General features: G+C 31.6%; 1 protein-coding gene across 1 annotated transcript; it reads left to right on the forward strand.

The window, feature by feature from the left end:
* Positions 1-905: 905 nt before the first annotated feature.
* Positions 906-13,357, forward strand: LOC127705771 (delta and Notch-like epidermal growth factor-related receptor). Its single transcript, XM_052210127.1, has 8 exons — positions 906-960; positions 1,869-1,964; positions 3,676-3,771; positions 4,572-4,667; positions 5,328-5,423; positions 10,886-10,981; positions 11,854-12,033; positions 13,086-13,357. Exons 1-8 carry the CDS (start codon positions 906-908, stop codon positions 13,316-13,318), a joined length of 948 nt encoding a protein of 315 aa, XP_052066087.1. The 3' UTR covers positions 13,319-13,357.
* Positions 13,358-23,373: the final 10,016 nt, after the last annotated feature.

Here is a 23,373-nt window from a genome sequence, read left to right on the forward strand (position 1 = left end):
TTTACATTAAATTAATAATACGACAAATCTATTACCGGCATCAGATCCGTGTCCTTTTCTCAAATATGTGCCTTCTGACGTCATGAAACCCAAATCAGTGGCCTTTTTTTCTGTATCCTATTTGTCAGGAAGACTTTTAATGTAACAATATGAAACTTAAATCTATGCCCCTTTGTTTCATTTTAAATCTGTTTGAGCATTAATGCAATAATGCTTCGTTACTTATTTCACTAGCATGAAAAAACCGAAGGAACAGTGTTGAAATTTCGCAAAAGTAGTTTTCTGAAGTCATTTTAAGTTATGCTCTTTTTATTTGGACAACATCACTTAATTACTTGGTACCTCTTACAATAATTGTCACTATAGGCCATGGAATGCCGTACATGTATATAGAAAAGGATTCATAACAGCGTTCATGTAGACACCAGTAATCAGTTTGGTTCACAAAAAAACTTACGACTAAAATTGATCGAAAGTTATGAACAATTCAGTATACTTACGATCAACTTTAGTCGTATCATTTTTTTTGAAACTGATTACTGGTATTTAAACGTGATCGTGTGTGTCACTGGATGTCGACATCACAGATTTTAGGCAATTGCAGTACATTGTAGGGGTCTTTTAATGAGGATGTACATAATTACCATCTTTACTCATTACCATTCATAAAATAAAAGTTTATAGGAATTTGGTATAAATATGATTTATAGATCCCATCAACAAGTTTCTTATATTCAAACGATTAAGGATGTTCAGAGGTGATGGCATCCAGTAATCGAGAAAAAAGGTTATTTGTTATCTTTTGCACAAAACTTTAGTTATGTTGCTCATTTTAATTGTTCATTTTTTTTTATATTCAGCTAATCCTTGTTATGCAGTTTTTTGTGGTGTTGGTACTTGCTCTAATGGAATCTGCTCGTGTCCTAGTGGATATTATGGAGTTAGCTGTGAAAACTGTACGTATGTTATTGTGTGTTATCTCTTATTGTACACATTTATGATACGGGTTTTATGACATGATACAGGATACATTGTACGTCAAACGTATACCTGACTACAGTGAAACACTTGTTAAGCTATAGAGTGAAACGAGCGTTGCAAGCTTTTAATTATAGTTATAATCGAAAAATATTTAAAAAAAAACCTTTATAAGTGGGAGATTGAAAAACTTTGTATACTAAACATACATTCATACAGATCTAGATTCTAACCCTGAATGCCTGTATATGCATTTTACAAATTTTATTAAAATTTTGAATTAATATAACTAGGAGTATTTTGTAGAGTGAGTTAAAGTATTATGGATAAAATGTCTACTATATGTACATACAACCCACATTAAAAAAATGATGTCAAAAATTTAGCACCACCGGTTATTGTTAAGATACATGTATAGTAATAATTTTCAAAGTGGAAACTACTTCTCCTTACTTTACTTATCTACAAATACGTTATTAGAATGTAAACACTGCGAAATTCTGATATTTTTACCAAATTAAGTGAGAAGTAATATTATAGAATATTGCACGCTGACTTTCCAGTGCGTTCTGTGGAAATGTTACATTGCTTATAAATAAGATGAGGTATGAATGCAAATGAGACAACTATCCATCCAACATGTCCAAGTCACAATGTGTAAAAAGTAAACAATTAAAGGTCAAAGTACGACCTTCAACACGGAGCCTTGACTCACACCGAACAACAAGCTGTAAACATGATAAAGGGCCTCAAAAAGACTAGTGTAAAACAATTCAAACAGGAAAACCAACGGTCTAATCTATATAAAAAACGAGAAACGAGAAACACTTACATGTATACAATATTAATATCTATACACATTGAGTTGCAAAGTCTAATTTATTGCACAGATGATCCATGTTATGGTGTAAGCTGTGGTGTTGGTACCTGCTCAAGTGGAATATGTTCCTGTCCAGGTGGTTACTCTGGTAGTAGTTGCCAAACTTGTAAGTATCGATATTTGTATACATTTGTTACAACTGGAACCGCTGGAGTAAAATAGAAGTTTAATCTTATTTGCACGATTTGACCCTTTTTTCAAATATTTAAAAATAGATTTGGAGTAGAAATATAAAAATTGTAGTTTATGACACGATTGATTGATTGTTGTTTTGTAACGCCAAATTGCGAATATTTCATGTTTTTCAGGACGAAAACAAATTGATACTAGTAATAGATTCATTAGGTGGGTTTTGTAATGGCGTCGACAGGTGTGAAGGGCATTCAAGTTAGACTACCACTGAAAAGAGTATCAATGTTTAATCGAAACAAATCAATTAAGTGTTATCTCATTTTTATAGCACTGGGTCTGTACTCCCGCTCGGGAATTGTTAGTCCCGACGGTATCTCAGGCCTAGAAGTCAGTGTTTTGCACTGACATGAGTTACAAGCTATATTTTTTTTTTATTAATTTCCAGTTATAAATTAAGAAATTAGCAAAATAGAAAACAAATAAGGTTCCAACTCTCTTCGCAAAAGTTGACCTGGTTATTCGAGTAAAAACGTAAAAGGATAAAAAATTTCCAATACATTTGATAAACTGTAGTATATATTGTGATATGTTTAATAAAAATGATAGGCCACCGACATTTCACATGGATTACACAGAGGAAAGGCATCATCACGTGAATAGAATTTAAACTAAAGGATAGAATTTTTGAATAATATAGGAGAAAACAAAATCTAATAAATGCTTTTAAAAATCCAAAAAAGAGAAATGGAATCATCGGACTGTTTTTCCTGCTATAATATATCAAAGGAAATAATCCTGTAGATTCCTTTGTAAATTAAACAATTTCTTAACCCCCACTAAATACGCTTTGATCAACAAATTTATAAAACAAGCAAAAATATTTTATCTTAAAATATGTGAAAATCTGTTTTTTTTTAATGAGGATTTTTATTAGTAAATTGCATTCCTGCATTCGAATATGCTGACTTGATTGAAAATCTAGACGTATTGCGTTATGCTATTTTACTATCCAAGATGGCAAAGACCCCTATACCACATTAAATTCTTTTTTGGTTCAATATCTTTTAAAATATTGAAACGTTTTGCGGTTTCATTGTTTAGGTTTTGAGCGTTACGGATTGAAAATAATTAAGAAATGTGTTTGTATACTCTAAATTTATAATTTTTCTTTTGTTTTTTGAAAATTGCCTTGCAATAGGAAAAAAAAACGCACTTGTCACTCAGTTTTAAATCTGGCTTAATGTGCACACATCATGGCAAATAGGATTTTATATCTACACATGTACTTCTGGATCACGCGTGGCAACTTTTTTATATATCCGACACAGCCAAACGGAATGGGTGTTTACTATATGATGGGAGAAGTCGAAATGACTATATATTTAATACCCCGGTCAACCCTGTAGGTGGTATAGGTCATGCTTATTCTATAAATTTCTATATTTATTAGAGAAATCCAATGTCCCTCGGCCAACAAATATATTTACACTCAGGCAATATTATCAAACATATACAAGTCTTCATTTAAACATGACGTTTTGCAAATAAATTCCATTTCTATAAAAACCTTTGCTGACGCCTTCAAGTTTCGAATTGCTGGAAGCAAACTTACGATTATTTGTTCCCACAATGTTAAGCACATTAAAACAAATATAGTATATGTGATAATGATGTATTTTATACAGATGATCCATGTTACAATATAAACTGTGGGGTTGGTACCTGTTCCAGTGGAACCTGTTCCTGCCCAGGAGGATACTCTGGAAGTAACTGCCAAACTTGTAAGCTAGTCATAAATGTAAAAAATACGATAACTGTGCCTATTTTTTCTCCTTTTCCTTTCTGCAAACTAAATGTGAAAAAATTTAAGATAAAAGATGAACACTGCAAAACTTTAGTTATACATGTACTCGCCAATATTCTGAAAACCCCTTGATATGCTCAGAGTCACGAATTTGTCATATTAAACATAAATGGATACAGATCTAGATCCTAACCCTGAAGGCTTGTAAATGCATTTTGAAAAGTCTTAATAAAAATCATAAATTAATATTAATAGGGGTAAATTGTTGAGTGAGTTAAAGTATTAAGAACTTAATGTTTTGAATGTGAATTAGAATGTCAACAATTTAGCATCGATAGTCTGGTTAATATCAAAATAAATGTCTTGTATATACGTTTCAAATTGAAATTGGAGTCTTCTCCTTTTTTGATATCAAGGTTATGTTATTATAATGTAAACAAATGTATTATTCTGATATTTTTACCTAATAAAAGTAGGTGCACTATATTGTAGGGTTAGTGCATGATTATTGAAAATATTTTTTATATTGCATGAGCTTGCAAGTGCAGTATATATTCTACGATAGTCAGCATTCACAAATATGCATGCATTAACCCTTTTATTGTGCAGCACAGTTTGAAAACTGTTTATTAATATTTGTGTTTTTGATAAAGCTCTATATTATAGAATATTGCATGCTTTTTTATCATTACGCTTTGTGGGAATATTACATAGCTACATGCTGTACAATAATATTATTCATACACACTGTGTCGCAAAGTCAAATTTATTGCACAGATGATCCATGTTACGGAGTGAGCTGTGGTGTTGGTACCTGCTCCGGTGGAACATGTTCCTGTCCAGGTGGTTACTCTGGTAGTAGTTGCCAAACTTGTAAGTATCGATTCTTGTATACATTTCCTTAAAATTTCGGTTTTTAGTGTTACTTATGAAAAGTTAGCCACAAAATTGTTTTGGTTATAATATTTTTCTTTGTTTTCTGAAATTTTACCATGCAATAGACAAAATTTGGACTCGTCATGTAGTTGTTGCAAAGTTTCCTCAAAGTGAAGACAGTAGGGCACGTCGGATTTAATATCTTCTTTTTGATCTCTTTTTGATCGCGGATGGCGGCATATATATATATATATCTGACATAGCCAAAATGAATGGTTGTTTTCTTTACTGTAGGATGGGAAAGATCCGAATGAAAACATTTCAAAAACCACAGTCATCCTTTCGGTCATATAGGTCATGCTTATTCAATAGATTTGAATATTCATTTGATAAATCGAATGTTTTATCATGTTTATATTGATGTCACTTAGCCAACACATGATATTACACTCAGTCAATATAAGGAAACATATAATAATATAAACGGTACCAATTGTACTACACCAGATGTCCATTTCGACAATTAATATTTCTTTGGTGGTGTTCGAGGCCAAAATATTTGAAAATACAAAACCTAGTACAAACATTGAAGAGCTAATCAACCAAAAGGACATAAAGCGTAGCCAAAAAACTTTATCAATGATGTATTTTATACAGATGATCCATGTTACAATATAAACTGTGGTGTTGGTACCTGTTCCGGTGGAACCTGCTCCTGTCCAGGAGGATACACTGGAAGTATTTGCCAAACATGTAAGTATGTCGCCAATGTTCAATCACGCAAACGAAGTGTTTTTTGACACATCTGTACATGAATATAAATAAAAGGTTGTGTGAATTTAAGACATCAACCGAAATCAATACTCCCCCGAAATACTCTCCCTATAAAAAAAAACATAAAAAACAACAACAAAAGAACTGCACATTTTTCGATAAAATAATCTATCACATATTTTTAAAAGATATTGATATTTTTTTAAAAATAAAATTTGCATTGCTTGAAAAGACAAAACAACTGATTGAGTTTTTATTTATGCCCCACATTCAACAAACATTTATGAATGTTCCACCAATCTGCGCTGCTTGTTCCTTGAAACACTTGAAACAGACTGCACTTTAAACAGTTGTTTTCCCTAATACTACAAACTGATTTCCTATGGTCAGTGTCTTAACTCTTTAGTCTAAGTGGAGAATGATTAAATGTGGTGTTACGCAATAACCTAGTAGTCAATGGCTAATCGTCTAAAGCCCTGTATTCGAAAGGTTATTTTCAAAAAGCAAAAATACATTTAAAATGCGGGCCATGTTTTCACAAGCCGTTTGTAAATATTGTTTAATCACAGATGATTTTTGAAATTCATTCTTATAAGCATACGACCTCATGTGTCTTATTAAATAAGACGCAAAAGTTTTTGCATACGAAATAGGATATGCTATTGAGAGCATCAAATAGTACTCAATGTTTTGATTCAAGTTTTAAGTATTAACCAAAGCTTCCTTTTTTAGCTCACTAGACCAAAAGAGCCCCATATGAGCTTATGCCATCACTTGGCGTCGGTCGTCGTCGTAAACTATTTCAAGAATCTTCTTCTCTGAAACTACTGGGCCAAATACCTTCAAACTTTAATTGAATGTTCCTTAGGGTATCTATTTGTATCCGAAGTTTTGATCCATCAACAAACATGGCCGACATGGCTAAAAATAAAAAATAGGGGTCAAATGCAGTTTTTGGCTTATATCTCAAAAACTAAAGCATTTAGAGCAAATGTGACATGATCTAAAATGTTCAACAAGTCAAGGTCATCAGCCCTTAAATTTTCCATTCCCATTGTAGGGTTGCTGCCACTAAATTGGTAATTAAAAGGAAATTTTACAGTTTTTGGTTATTATCTTGAATATTATTGAAGATAAAGATAAACTGTAACAGCAAAAATGTTCAGCAAAGTAAGATCTACAAAAAAGTTAATATGACCAAAATTATCATTTAATCCCTTAAGGAGTTATTGCCCTTCAAAGACAATTTTACACAATTTGTTCATCATGTTTGCTAACATTTAAAAATCTTCTCCTCTGAAACTACCGGGCCTAAGACTTTTTAACTTTAACTGAATGTTCTAAACATGGCCGCCATGGCTAAAAATAGAACATAGAGGTCAAATGCAGTGTTTGGCTTTTATCTCAAAAACCATAGCAGTAAGAACACAAGTGACATGTAGTTAAAGTGATTAATAAGTCAAAATTTATCTGCTTTGAAACTTTCAGACCAATTGGACAACCTATTGTAGGGTTACTGTCCAAAATAGTTTATTTTCATGAAATGTTACTGTTTTTGGTTATCATCTTTAATATTATAATAGATAGAGAGAAAGTGTAAATGTCAAAAATGTTCAGCTAAGTAGGATCTACAAATAAGTTAAATGATGAAAATAGTCAATTGACTCCTTTAGGAGTTATTGTCCTTGAATGTTTATTTCTTACAATTTTTTTTGTGCAAATCTATTACTTTTTCAAAAATCTTCTTCTCTAAAACTACTGGGCCAAATACTTCCACACTTTAACTGAATGTTTTTTTAGGGTATCTAGTTTGTAAATTATATCTAAAGATTTGATTCATCAACAAACATGCCCGCCATGGTTAAAAATAGAACATAGAGGAAAAAAGCAGTTTTTTGGCTTATATCTCAAAAACTACAGCAGTTAGAGCAAAAGTGGAAGGGCGTTAAAGTGATAAATGGCTCATGATCTATCTGTTATGAAATTTTTAGGTTGAAAAAAAAAAAAATGTATTAAATTTTACTGGTTTTGGTTATTTTCTTTAATATTATAATATATAGAGAGAAAATATAAATGGCAATAAATGTTCAGCTAAGTAAGATCTACAACTAATTCAACATGATCAAAATAGTCAATTGACCTCTTAAGGAGTTATTGCCCTTAAAACGTTTTTTTTTTTTTACATTTTTTTGTGAAAGGCTAATTACTTTTTAAAAAATCTTCGCCTCTTAAACTACTTGGCCAAATACTTAAAAATTTGAATTGAATGTTCCTTAGGGTAACTAGTTTATAGATTGTATTCAGGGATTTGATCCATTCAAAAAAATAAATGGCGGCAGTTTCTAAAAATAGAACATAGGGGTAAAATTAAGTTTTTGGCTTTCATCTCAAAAACTAAAGCAGTAAGACCAAAACTGACATAGGTGAAAGTGTTAAACAGGTTTAGATCTACCTGTCAAGTAATCTTCAGACCAAAAGGACAACTTATTGTTTGATTACTGTCCAGAAATAGTTAATTTTTCGGAAATTTTACAGTTTTGGGTTATGTATTATCTTTAATATTATTATAGAAAGAGAGAAAGTGTAAATGACAAAACTGTTCAGCAAAGTAAGATCTAGAAATAAGTTAAATGCCTGAAACGCAAAACGTATAAACGGGACGTAGGGTAAACGCCAATGACACATTAACTCAATTACACAAACACGAAGACATCTGTATGTCTACCAGTCGTCTGCAACAAAAGACAGTTAGCTTTGGAACGTGTTAAGCTCGATAACGTCTTTAGTCAAAAGTTGTGAATAGATCAATGTAAAGTGTAATACCATATGATACCGAAAAAGCGATTTACTTTTTGACACAAACATAATCTAAATGTAACGAAAACAACTTACAAGCACAACAATAACTTACAAAACAGTAATAAATTCTTTTATTTTTCAAAAAACTACATCAATAAGGGTTAAGCAAAAAAAAAAAACAAAAAAAAAAACAACAAGACAAGAAATCAACCTTTGACCATATACATAAAACTATACAGGAAGAAATTATATAAATATATCTATATTATGAACTTGTCTGAAAGGGGTCCGACAAATTAGTATAAGAGATTCCAATACTACAAACAAGTCCAGGGGTGGTGATAAGAACGTGTAATTATTTATTCATCGGACCAAGATCTAGAAATGAATCAAAATTGTCTCTGGACACATTTAGTTAATTAATATCACAATCGAAAAAGAAGTTATACTCAACCTGTAGAACTCAACATGTATTTTTAGTATTTGTTTACCAATAAGAGATTATCATGCACTTACATTGTTTTTCCGCAGGAAAAAAAAATATTTCTCTTAACACAAAGAACGAAGAGTGATATAAATAACAGATACGAAAAATGCGTTAATTGTTCGACCTATCCTGCAATGTATTACGCAATTGTGACTTATCTATTTAATGATTTTCAAAGATCAGATTTCATCAATGAAAACGACGATTTGTGATATTTCAATAATATATAAGACAAATAAAATTTTTCACCTGAACATATTCATTTTGTCAAATTTGATTCCATTCTAAAGCCTATAAAAAGCTTGACTTGAAATCGTCTAACGTTTGCTCTTGTCTTGGTTCCTTTCACACTATTCTCATTGCTATTCATAAGGAAAGAGATACTTTTTTATGTGTTTAACATAAGAGAAATGGTTTAACAAATCGTGAGAAATGAACAATCCGCGGTATCAACTCGCATTAGCTAATTAAGATGAGAATAATTATCAGGCTAACTGCCTGGTTTTATTATATAAAAATTTAAAAATCATGCTGATAAAAACACACCAGGTATCCGGCTCAAAATTCCGCTGAGAAATCCGAAGCCCGAGTAACAATTACACTTTGTTTAGAGCAAATCGTAAGTACAATCTGGATCCAATTCCCACAGAGGATAATGCTCCGTGTAAATCGGATCCAGATTTTTCTTGCCCACCGTGTTATGGTCTTGTGTAATTGCTCTTCAGAATTCGAAACCTTCGACGGATTTCAGATTGGTATGACCGGTGTGATATCGATTAGGCTATATCTAAACCAGACTCAAGCAAGCTACCAATTCCAGCGACTATCAAAGTCTAATTTGTTATGAATCTTATAATTAACATGGTCAAATTTGGTATTTTATGTTATTGAACTATGCAAAATAACAATATATATATATATATATATATGAAAAATGACTATATACCAAAACAATAAAAAACAACAACAATAATACAGACGACCAAAACCAACGCTTATACAGTTAAATTATTTCAGTTGAAAATTGGGGCGAAAGTTGAAGCTTATGTATTTGTTAGCTGAAACATGATTTAATGTTATTTTGTGAAAATAGGTGTTTACACATGTTAAACAATTGCAAATAATCTTTCTCTGGTTGCGTTTTTGATCATTTGACTGACACGGGCACCCATTTCTTCTTACATAGGACAAAGCTAACGTTTTTTCTTCAAAAAACTTAGTTTTGTACACTCTCGAAAAGAAAAAAGTCGTTTATAAGATTTACCATCAATGTCCTACATGCAATGTACATTTTGCCTTCACGGTATATGTTGAATTCACATTGAAATAGATCTTATGCAATTGATGTATTATATATGTTGTTTCAGAAGCTCTCTGAAGGGCATATGTTGTGTTGTTATTCAACTTGCCGACTTAAATTAAAACCTATTTAACATGTTTAAGATGAATCAACACTTTATATTTCCTCAGATAAAATGTTCTTACAATTTGTCAAACCGGAGATTTTGCCATGCTTTTTTAGAACATAAGATACAAAGTATGGGTCATCTAACTATTTTTCAGACTACAATTCGTTCAAACGTGCCAAACTTGCATAGATTACTCGTGAAAAAGAAACAACCTTTTTTTTGAATAAAAAGAAATCTATGAGATAGAATATTGAAATAAAATATGAGAAGATAAGTTTTATAATATGCTTTAAGAAAATAAATAGAAAAAATGGTGTCACCGAACTACAAGTAAAAAAATGAAAATTCACTTTCATTCCAGCGTAAAAGATTGATCAGAGTGATCTCCCATTATATATTTATGGCTAGGACCAAAATTTCAATCGAACAAACACACATAATTAATAATTGTTAAAACAGTCTAAATATTGCAATAAATATTTTTCTTTATTGCAACGAACAGTCTTACACAATTATTGCCAATCTGTCTGAACATTTGCAGATTTGAGCAAAGAACTAGACCGATAGTTTTCTGCTTTTGTACAATCCAAAGTGATGGTTTACAATTAATCTACCATAATTTGATTTGATTTGGTGTGTGTACTGTTTCCATTGATGAAAGAAACACTGTGACATTATGGCATTTTTATCTTTTCTGGCTATTATATGTAATAGTTGAGCTTTTTCTTTCTTTTTTTTTATTGCAGATGATCCTTGTTACAATGTGAACTGCGGAGTTGGCACTTGTTCTGGTGGAACCTGTTCTTGCCCTGGTGGATATTCTGGCAGTAATTGCCAAAATTGTAAGCATTATTATAATATCTTCCCTGATACATTTTTACGTTGATACATATATTGTTATAAATCTATAAGAATTGTGAATACAATGTATAAAGGCAATTGACGGAATATTATGTTCTACTCTCCGGTGTGATAAGGCTTCTCTTTACAATTAGATTGAGTCTAAATCACTTTTGCTAAATTAATAAATCAAGAATAAATTAAATCTGTAGGAAAATACAACGTCAAAATCGCGTTAAAAATTGATTGACATCAGGTAGTTCGATGAGGAAATCAATGTCATACTTTTTTGTTTTCATTTTCAATATTGCAGTTTTCAAAACGTATGTCATTTAAGATTTCACATAAATATTTAAAGGATGAACAAATAAATATACCCCTGAATAAAGACATTCACGAACAAAAATAAATGAACAAATCAATGATAACTAAATTATCCCTACAAAGAATGTTCCTCCTTGAAAATATATATTATCTATGTTCTATGACATCAATGATTCATCTGGAGGAGGGTTGTGGTCGTGCTGGGGTTCATCTTGAGACAAAATATATTTTTATCTTTAGAATTACAAACAATCAACCAAAAAATAATCGAAAATGACATGAAAGAAGAGGAACAAACACTTTTTTGGCAATCAAATGAATTTTTGCTAGTTTTCAAAAAGAAAAGAACTATTTTTTACTTAACGTCTGAGATTTATTTTTCATGAATCAAACAATTTATTTACAAAAATCTCTTTAGCCCTTCCTCCTTCCCCAAAAAAAAAAATAAAGTAGCAGCAGTTGAGACAACTGAGCAAGAACTTACCTTTTAAAGCTTTAAACTTAAGTATATTACAGCTCTCGTTAATTGGCTTTTGTTTATTCATTTTAGCGTGTCCATTTGGTTATGACTGGCTTTCAAGTAGTAATACGTGTGTTAAATTCTATGACGGCGATTACAGAAGCTGGACTAATCTTAAATCGGCATGTCAGGCTGATGGTGCAGATTTGCCTCTTTTAAATTCAGACACGTTATTCAATGACTTCAGGATCTACATGGATCAAAAAACAAGTAAGTCCAAAGTATTCACTATCATCGCAGACCTGAAAAAAAGGACACAGAAATAATTAAGATTTAAAAACCGGACAGACAGAAGCTTATTTACCATTGTTTTCCCTTCAAAAACAAATACCCGTCTGAGAATCCTCTTCTTTACAAAACAAAATACAAAACAAAATTAACGTTAATAGGTTGCATTTATATTCTAATTTTCCCTAACAATGATATTAACCGATGCAAAATTAATAAAGACTTTGATACAATACAAGTCTTAGCCAAGTCTTGTCGAACAATCAGAAATATAATGTTCAATTTTTCACACATTGTTCATACCCGTTAATATTCCTAAACTTAAGCAACTCACGAATCTTCAGTTAATTTGTCTTGCAGTAAGGTTGAGTTTGATTGTGATTATGAAAAGTTAAAGGAAAATCTGGTTGACTACAATCAAGACGTCATTTTTGCTTACTCTGACCTTCTATCCCCTGAATATTATAGAATGAAAATCAAACGTTAAAGATGTCATATATTTCCTAATCTTCATATACAAATAAGAAGATGTTTTATAATTGCCAATGAGACAACTCTCCACCAGAGACCAAAACGATATAGAAGTTAACAACTATCGGTCACCATACGGCCTTCAACAATGAACAAAACCCACACTACATAGTCAGCATATAAAAGGCTCCAACAAGACAAGTGTAAAACAATTCAAACGAGAACAAGCGACAAGTTTTGGTGAAAAAACAATGTGTACATACATATTATGGATCATATTAAAATCACGGAATTTATTTTAGGTAAACAAGAAAAAAGAATAAAATTTCGCCAGTGATTTAGGTCTATTGTTATTAATTTAAAAGTTCTCATCTGGTAGGAAAACTTTATCGACAAACAAGATACAGTGAATTTGTTATTAAACTTAATAAAAGTTGAAAGTGACATTGACTATAACAAGTTATTTGCACGTAAAATGATCCGGAAAATATAACTATAACTCATTTATAAAATTTGAAGTTAAACATAATAACAGGCCGAGTTCATTTTGTGTTTTCATCCAGATGATCGAGTTGCTGTTGATGGAACGTTGAGCGGAAACCAAGGTTATTGGTCAAACGGGGATGTAATAAGCAGTAATAGATTTTGTAGTGGGAATCCCGATCTGACGTATCAGTCAAATGTGTGTTTATATTTTGAAGATACAGCTGCAGGTTATTGTGGAACATCTGACAGTAGACTTGACGATTCTTATTGTAATACGTCTGCATTAAGAATTTGTATGAAAAAATTATGATCATGGCTTTTGTAAAATGTTCTGTTGGAAATGATGCATAGAGTGACTGTTGAAAAAAATAGTATTCAATTTGTTATACTTGATCTAATGACATCTTTGAATAAACAAATGAAATTTGTCTTTTACCATAAAATCGGTAGGAAACTTGGATCTATATTTTAGGTGGCCGAGTGGTCAAAGTTTTGTATTCACTGTATCACTACTCTATAGAACTATGCATTTTCTACATAAGGAAATGCTTGTACCAAGTCAGGTATACGACAGTTATTTTCCGTTCGTTTCATATGTTTGAGATTGTATTTGGCCATTTGTTAAGGGACTTTACGTTTTGAATTTTTATTGGAGTTCGGTATTTTTGTTATTTCACTTTTTACCTTATTAACAAGCACATTCTTAATATTGTTTGTGCTTGAAGTAACATGAGCAACAAGACGGGTGCCACATGTGGAACAGGATCTGTTTACCTTTCCGGAGCACTTGAGATCACCCCCAGTTTTAAGCGGGGTTCATGTTGCTAAGTGTTTGGTTTTCTTTGTTGTGTTTTGTGTATTGTTTTTTTTTTGTTGGTCCTTTTTCTTTTGAGTCATAGCGTTGGCAGTTTGTTTTCGACTTATGAGTTTAATTGTACCTCTGGTATCTTTCGCCTACCTCTTATGTGTAGTATTTAACAATGGTTAATACTAATTACATTTTGTTGGTTTCTTGATGATATATTCTTATTAGGAAGTTTTATGTTTACCTTGCTGCTATTACATTAAACCTATTCCTGCAAATATGGTAAAGAATGATGGTAATCAGGGCGTTAGTAAATATTGAAAGAACAAAGACAAAACCAGAGACACAAATTTAGATTAACAATTAAGAATACTTTGCCTTCACTTGATGATAGAAATATACACACCGAGATGTCACCAATACGACCGTAAAGAGAACATTAAAGACGAGGCAAAAGATCCAAAGGGACATTCAACTCTAACATAAACTGACAACGCCATGGTTAAAAATAGAAAAGGACCAAAAGACAAACAACATTATATAAAACACAACAAAGAGGGGCCAGCTTCTGATTAAACTTGCGTGGGGTATGGATGAACACACAGTCACGTTTGTTCGGAATTGGCTAATTAGATCCATTGCTTCGGCTTCGTGTATAAAGGGTGCCATGTTTCTTCATGTTAAAGAACCCTTGCAAAATTTCTGGTTTTTACAACATTCCTTCTCTTTTTATTGGCATTCTAACTTTTTCCATCACGTTTGACCATTTTTGCAGAATTCTAAGCTACCTTTAGGATTAATAAATTTGTTTTAATCTTTACTATGCATATCATATTTGCCTCTAGCATATATAGACGTTAAATAAAAAAGAATCAAGCAAACCATATTTTCCTTCATTTACTTCTGTCAAAAACTGAACTGCATCAGATGCATGAGACATTGACAAGAACAATTTACATTGTTTCAAACTAGATTTACTGCCATTCAAACTAATCTAAGAGTTAACATGTGATCATAAGTCATACACACATTGCTTAACTACTGACTGAATTTACAATAGGAAAAAGTTTTAATGTCTACAAATGAATAATTGTCATTGGTATTGTTCATATACTGTACATTTGACTGTATTATTATGCATACAACTTCAACTGATCTCCCACATGTCTATATTTAAAATTCAGAACTGACTCCTTTAAAAAAACACACGATACATCATGATGTAGGAACTTTTACAAATCTGTTTGGCAGATGTTATGTATGTATGAGGGTATTGATGGGAGGTCATCCTTAATTTCTGTATTCTTTTCAATTTGTAGAGCATTTTTTCTGTATCATCAAAAGTAACGCTTATTCTGTACAATTTTAATGAATTTAATGAAAACGACTTCAAACTATTACATTGTTCAGCAATTAGATGATTTCTTTATTCTAAACATCGTTCATATTATGTGATCAGTATATTGTACTACTTAATTTTTTATTTACCAGAGTTAATCTGTATATATTTTTTCAACCCATTATAATTTATTCCATTTTTTTGGATCGTTTTTCTGTATTTGTTCTTTTTTTAATATTATTCTCTAAACCCATCCTTACCTCATCTATTAATAATTTTAAAATTATAACTAATATGAACGTTACAGTACTCTCCGTTTGCCTTGAATAAACTATGAATTTGTGTTTAAAGTCAATGTACCATGACAGATGAATAAAGGGATGCATCGTTATCAGATGTGTATGTCTTGATAAGGAAGCACACTACATGTGTTTTTAGTTGAACGTACCACCAACAGCCCTTGTTTGACATAAATCAGCATATTAAACGGAATGTTTAATCAGGTTTTTGCGGTCAGAATAAATTTGAATTGCCATTTTGTTAAGCACAACCCAGAATGTGACGTACATCATCGGGTTTGTACTTACATGAGCAGCACGACGAGTGCAGCATGTGGAGCAAGATCTCTGCTTATTCTGCCTGAGCAGCTGAGATCGTCCCCGGTTTTCGGTGCGGCTCGTGTTCTCAGTTTTTAGTTTTCTATATCGTGTTTTGTTAACTGTTATTTGTATTTTGATTATTTTTCTGTTTTTGCGATTACATTGTTAATTTGTTGATGACTAATGAGTTTTAATATCTCTTTATTCTTCCGCCTCGCCTCTTTAATATGACCAGATTCATTAAACAATCCATACAATGTACAGTAATGCATTTTTGTTACTACGAGTTTACTGTCTCTTAAGAACACTTAGTATGTGTGTCAAAAGTGTTATTTTCGATTGTGTCCCTGGGTCTCATGCTTCATTTTTTTTCTAGACATCTAATATGTTATAAATATAATATATATATATATCATAGTCTTCAAAATGAGTGCTCATATTTACAATTATTTATTAATTGCAATATACCTGTACATTCATGTCACGTGAATAAGCAATAAAGAGACGAATGTCCAGTAATGGTTATCAGAGTAATTATAGCAACTTATGCAAATAAAGATATAGGGCTGAACAGATTAAGAATGTGATTTAGATTCCTTACAACTTTTTCCCCTTCTCGTTCCCTTTGGAGTCATGCAATTCTCTCAGTTATAGGTTTTGCTTTGATTTGTATTTTATAAATGGAGTTTTTAGATCTGATTATCGATAGACTACTGTTACCTCTAATTCCTTAATATATAAATCCATAAAGTATAAAAAAAACATTACCGAACTCCACGATGAATTCAAATTCAAGAAGTCCATAAAACCATAGACTATATAACCAAACAGAAAGATAAAAAACAAATGTCATATTCCTGACCTGTTACAGGAATTTTCCGAAGAAAATGGTGTGTTTAACCTAGTTTAATAGATAGCTAAGTCCGTTGATTTAGTAAATAAAATCCAATTTTAAACAAAAGAAATAGAATTGTATGCAATCGAAAGAAAAGAAAAACAACTTTTTTTGATAATGATTGATGAAAATGATATTATCTTACCAACAGAACAAATGAAACATTTTGAGTTTGAGCAGAAATCACTGAACTAAGATATTTAATAAAAAAAAATTAATTTCTTTTAGATTTCTGAACAATGTAAGACTGGAACTAGGAAATGACTGGAGTAGTTAAGACGTTTTTATGTTTTTTTTTCATATTGCATGTATTTGTTCACAACCCTTTAATAAAGAATGTATTTATACATTATATTGATAAATATATATACTATCTATGTATAAGACTACGTATTGTTACTATTTCTAATTGAAGGAGTAGATTCAATACGGCCGTAATATGGCCTCTAAGTCTACTATACTAAATTTCAGATTTGGATATACATGTGTAATACAAAATAAGGAGATGCGGTATGATTGACTTTTAGACCAACTATCCGCCAGAGATCAAATGATGTAGATGTTAGCAATTATCGGTTACCGTACGACATGGACGTAAAACTGAATGCAAAATGGAACCTTATCTTAGGTACACGTTTTGATCATGGCGAGAGTGTCCAAAAGGCAACGTCATAATACATGATATAAATGTTCTTTGAAGTTAATATCAATTATAAATTGCATGGGTCTTATTTTACTGCGACGGTTTTACAATTTTACCTCCCAGTTTTACACAACAGTTGAGCTTACCTTTGCTATTTTGTTATTGTAACTGGTGGCATACCAGGTTTAATCCACCGTTTTCGACATCAGGAAATGCCTGTACTGAAATTCATGCAACATTCGTCAACAACAATAAGTCAGGAATATGACAGTTGTTTTCCATTCGTTTGATGTGTATGAGCTTTTGATTTGACATTTGATAAGGGACTTTCCAATTTGAATTTTCCTTGGAGTTCGGTATTTTTGTTATTTTACTTCATACGTAACGAGCATTTTATTCATACCATGATGGAATGATTTAAGTAGTTTTTTTCTGATCACAAAGCTTCGCAACTATCTTTCTTGCACATACAAGGACTTCATCATTGTCCGGACTTTCGAAGCTCTGTAAACCACTGTTATCATCGTAGATTTATCACCTACCCCAAACAGAGAAGAAGTTATGTCGCATCTAGTAAGAGCATGTACAGCAAGCAGTAGTTTACAAATAGTTGGGGAAAGGTAGGCACATACTTGGTGAATAGGTGAAAATATTTGCTAGTCCTTCACACTGCTAATGCCATATGTTACTCATCTGCACCCACAACTCACTTGTATGTGTCATCTGTTTGTAGTAGTGAACACACAAAACAACCACATCCGTATCACAGATCCGTATGATTATTCTGCCGCTCTTTTCCATTTTTTTAAGGTTCGTGTCAAAGTATAAAGCATGAGGTGTCATACCAGTACATATTTAATATTGCCTGTACCTGCTTTTCGACGCATGATTACTAATGTAGCTACATGTCTTGTAACTTGCTTATACTTATGCATTCTGCTTGTTATGAATTATGAAATTCTAAGTAGCCTTATCGTATTGTTCTAAATCGTTATTAATGTGCTTATATATGAAATTTTAAAGGTGCTACTAACCCATATTCTCTCTCTATTTCAATGTGAGTAAGTAAATAAGTAATTTCTAAAAAAAAAAAAGTCCAAACATTGAACAATTATCAATTTCAAAATGAACATATTTCATGTAATTGTAAAATGGAATAAAATTATAAAAACAACAATACATTGAACAACACAATTAAAATCGCTTAACCACGGCCGAGTTGATTAGAGTTAAGTCCTATATTATATGTTACAAATGTACTACAAAGAATTCAAACTCATCAGTCGAAAATAAGGTGTAAATTGTACATATGTACCGATTCTAAATAAAATTTATTTACTTTCTTACATAGAGCATACGTTTAACACTTCGGTACAAAATATATTTTATGATTTGTATTGCATTTCACATTAAATTAATATTACGACAAATCTATTTCCGGCATCAGATCTGTGTCCTTTTCTCAAATCTGTGTCTCCTGACGTCATGAAACCCAAATCAGTGGCCTTTTTTGTATCCTATTCGTCACGAAGACTTCTAATGTAACACTATGAAACTTATGCCCCTTTGCTTCATATTAAATCTGTTTGAGCATTAATGCAATAATGCTTCGTTACTTATTTGACTAGCATGACAAAAGCGTAGGAACAGTGCTGAAATATCGGAAAAGTCTTTTTCTGAGGTCATTTTTAGTTATGCTCTTTTTATTTAGACAACTTCGCTTAATTACTTCGTACCTGTTACAGTAATTATTAGTAAAGGCCTTACAATGGCGTACATGCATATAGAAAGAATTAATAACAACGTTTATGTAAACACCAGTAATCAGTTTCACAAAAAAACTTACGACTAAAATTGATCGAAAGTCATGGACAACTCAGTATACTTACAATCAGCTTTAGTCGTATCTATCATTTTTTGTGAAACTAATCACTGGTATTTAAACGTGATTGTGTGTGTCACTGGCTGCCGACATCACAGATTTCTGGCAAGTGCAGTATGTCAGGGGCCTTTTAATGAAGATGTACATAATTACTATCTTTACTTATTACCATTCATAAAATAAAAGTTTACAGGAATTTGTTTTAAATATGATTTATAGATCCAATCAACAAGTATCTTATATTCAAAGATTACGTATATTCAGAGGTCATGGCATCAAATAATCGAAAAAAAAAAGGTTATTTGTTGTCTTTTGCACAAAACTTTAGTTCTGTTGCTCATCAAAATAAATACGAAAACACTATTCGTACAAGTTAAACAGTTTAGAGTAACATACGATCAATTCACCCAAAGATTTGTTTTGTAATAAGAATCTTGAAAAACCGTCTAAGATATGTTAGAACTTGTCACGTGGTATATACTCTTCTCAATGCTGTTTTAGTCCTCTACATGTCTTTTGATGTTTTTTATTGTTTTGAAATGTACGTCTCCTATTAAAATCATCCATGGCAAAGCAGAATAAGTATCAGTGTCAAGCGTATTACCCTTTCCTACAAGTTTTGTAACGTAAATTCAACAGAACTGACGAGTTTAAACATTTTAAATGTGAATTTTGTTCTTTATATTCAGCTTATCTTTGTTATACAGTTTTTTGTGGTGTTGGTTCTTGATCTTATGGAATTTGCTCGTGTCCTAGTGGATATTATGGAGTTAGCTGTGAAAACCATAGTGAAACACTTTTAAGCTATAGAGTTAAACGAGCGTTGCAAATTTTTAATTAAAGTTATAATAGAAAAATATTCTAAAAAATTCTTTATGTGTTGGAGATCTTTGCATACTAAACATACATTCATACAGATCTAGATATTAACCCTGAATGTCTGTATATGCATTTTACAAATCTTATTAAAATTATGAATTAATATAACTAGGAGTATTTTGTAGAGTGAGTTAAAGTATTATGGATAAAATGTCTACTACATGTACATACAACCAACATTAAAAAAACGATGTCAAAAATTTAGCACCACCAGTTATTGTTAAGATACATGTATAGTAACAATTTTCAAAATGGAAACTTCTTCTCCTTAAATTTATATCAACAAATACGTTATTAGAATCTAAACATTGCGAAATTCATATATTTTTACCAAATTAAGTGAGAAATAATATTATAGAATATTGCAAGCTGACTTTCCATTACGTTCTGTGGAAATATTACATTGCTTATAAATAAGATGTGGTATGAGTGCCAATTAGACAACTATTTATCTAACATGTCCAAGTCACAATGTGTAAAAAGTAAACAATTATAGGTCAAAGTACGGCCTTCAACACAGAGCCTTGGCTCACACCGAACAGAAAGCTATAAAGGACCTCAAAAAGACTAGTATAAAACAATTCAAACAGGAAAACCAATGGTCTTATCTATATAAAAAACAAGAAACAAGAAACACTTACGTGTATACAATATTAATATCTACAATATTAATATCTATACACATTGAGTTGCAAAGTTTAATTCATTGCAAAGATGATCCAAGTTGCCCTGGTTACGGTGTAAGCTGTGGTGTTGGTAGCTGCTCAAGTGGAAAATGTTCTTGTAAAGGTGGTTAAACTCTGGTAGCAGTTGCAAAACTTGTAAGTATCGATATTTGTATACATTTGTTACAACTGGCACCGCTGGAACAAAATGAAAGTTTAATCTTATTTGCACGATTTGACCAGTTTTCTTTTTACACATTTGAAAATAGATTTGGAGTAGAAGTATACAAAATGTAGTTTATGACACGATTGATTGATTTTTATTATGGAACCAACTCTCTTTATCAAAAGTTGAACTGAGTATTCGAGTAAAAACGTTAAAGGATAAAAAATGTCCAATACATTTGACAAACTGTAGTATATATTGTGATATGTTTAATACAAATGATAGGCCACCGACATTTTGTATGGATTGCACAAAGGAATGGCATCATCACGTGAACAGAATTTAAACTAAAGGATAGAATTTTTAAAATAATATATGAAGAAAAAGCTCTAATAAATGCTTTTAAAAAACCCCAAAAAGAAGAAATGGAACTGTTTTTGCTGCTATAATATATCATAGGAAATAATCATGTAGATTCCTTTGTAAATTAAACAATTTCTTAACTTCCCTAAATACGCTTTGATCAACAAATTTATAAATCAAGCAAAAATATTCTATCTTAAAAGTATGTGAAAATCTTTTCTTTTTAATGACAATTTTTATTAGTAAATTGCATTCTTGCATTCTAATATGCTGACTTGATTGAAAATCTAAACCTATTGTGTTATGCTATTTTACTATCCAAGATGGCAAAGACTCCTATACCACCTAACGTCCCTTTTGGTTCAATACCTCTTTAATATTGAAACAATTCAGGCTTTCAATGTTTAGGTTTTGAATGTTACGGACAAAAAGTAATCCAGAAAAGTGTTTTGGATACTCCAAATCTATATTTTTTTTCGTTTGTTTTCAAAAATGTGCCTGGTAATAGGCAAAACACGGACTCGTTATTGAGTTTTCAATTTGCCTTAACATGTTAATGTGCAGACATCATGGCAAATCGGATTTTGATATCTTCAAAGGTACTTGTGGATCGCGCGAGGCTGCGTATTTATATATCCGGCACAGGCAAACGGAAATGGTGTTTATTGTATGATGGGAGATGTCCAAATGACTATATATTAAATACCCCGGTCAACCCTTTAGATCGTTTAGGTCATGCTTATGTTTGTAAATTTCTATATTGATTTGAGAAATCCAATGTCCCTCGGCCAACAAATGTTTTTACACTAAGGCAATATTATGAAACATATACAAGTCTTCATTTAAACATGAAGTTTTGCAAATAAATTCCATTTCTATAAAAACCTTTGCTGACTCATTCAATTTTCGAATTGCTGTTAGCAAACTTACGATTAATTGATCCCACAAAGTTAAGCACATTAAAAACGACTATGATTACTGTGATAATGATGTATTTTATACAGATGATCCATGTTACAATATAAACTGTGGTGTTGGTACCTGTTCCGGTGGAATCTGCTCCTGTCCAGGAGGATGCGCTGGAAGTAACTGCTAAACTTGTTAGTGTGTCATAAATGTTCAACTAAGCAATAAAAGTATTTTTGTTTAGAAATTTAAGTGAAGCCAACAAAAAAATGACAACTATGACTATTTTTCTTTCTCCTTTTCTTTTCTGCAAACTAAATGTGAAAATTTTAAGATAAAAGATGAGCACTGCAAACTTTTAGTTATACTCGCAAATACTCAGAAAACCCCTTGAGATGATCAGAGTGACGAATTTGTCCTACTTAACATACATGAATACAGATCTAGATCCTATCCCTGAAGGCTTGTAAATGCATTGAAAAAAATGTTTGGTTGTTTACTGTAGAATGTGAAAAGTTCAAATGAACACATTTCAAATACCGCAGTCAACACTCTAGGTCGTATAGGTCATATTTATTCAATAAATTTCAACATTCATTTGATAATCCAATGTTTTATGGTGATGTCCCTCGGCCTTTACATGCTATAACACACAGTCAATATAATCAAATATATAATAATATAAACGTTACCAATTTTACTGCACCAGATGCGCATTTCGACAATTAATGTCTCTTTAGTGATGCTCGAGGCCAAAATATTTAAAAATCCAAAACTTAATACAAACGTTGAAGAACTGATCAACTAAAAGGACCTAAAGTTTTGCAAAAAACGGACAATAAATAAGACCTTTGCCCGAGAGAGATATATATGTTCTAATTTTAAATGATTTCAAAAATGTAATAATAGCAAAACTTAATCAAAACAGTATCCGTATTATCACGCAAGTACCAAAGTTTTGGCTACGTGGCTGATAATACCCTCGGTTCACCAGCAGAGGTATCGACCCAATGGTAGTAAATAATATAAACGGTGCTTATATAACTGCATTAGATGCGCTTTTTTACAATAAATGTCTCTTCAGTGATGCTTGAGGCCAACATGTTTGAAAATCCAAAACCTAGTACAAACGTTGAAGAACTGATCAACCAAAAGGACTAAAAGTATAGTCAAAACGGGGAATCAGAGCTTTGCATGAGCAAGAAATATTTCTTAATTTCAAA

Source organism: Mytilus californianus, unplaced genomic scaffold (genome assembly GCF_021869535.1).
Source record: "Mytilus californianus isolate M0D057914Y unplaced genomic scaffold, xbMytCali1.0.p SCAF_6, whole genome shotgun sequence".
Lineage (NCBI taxonomy): Eukaryota > Metazoa > Mollusca > Bivalvia > Mytilida > Mytilidae > Mytilus > Mytilus californianus.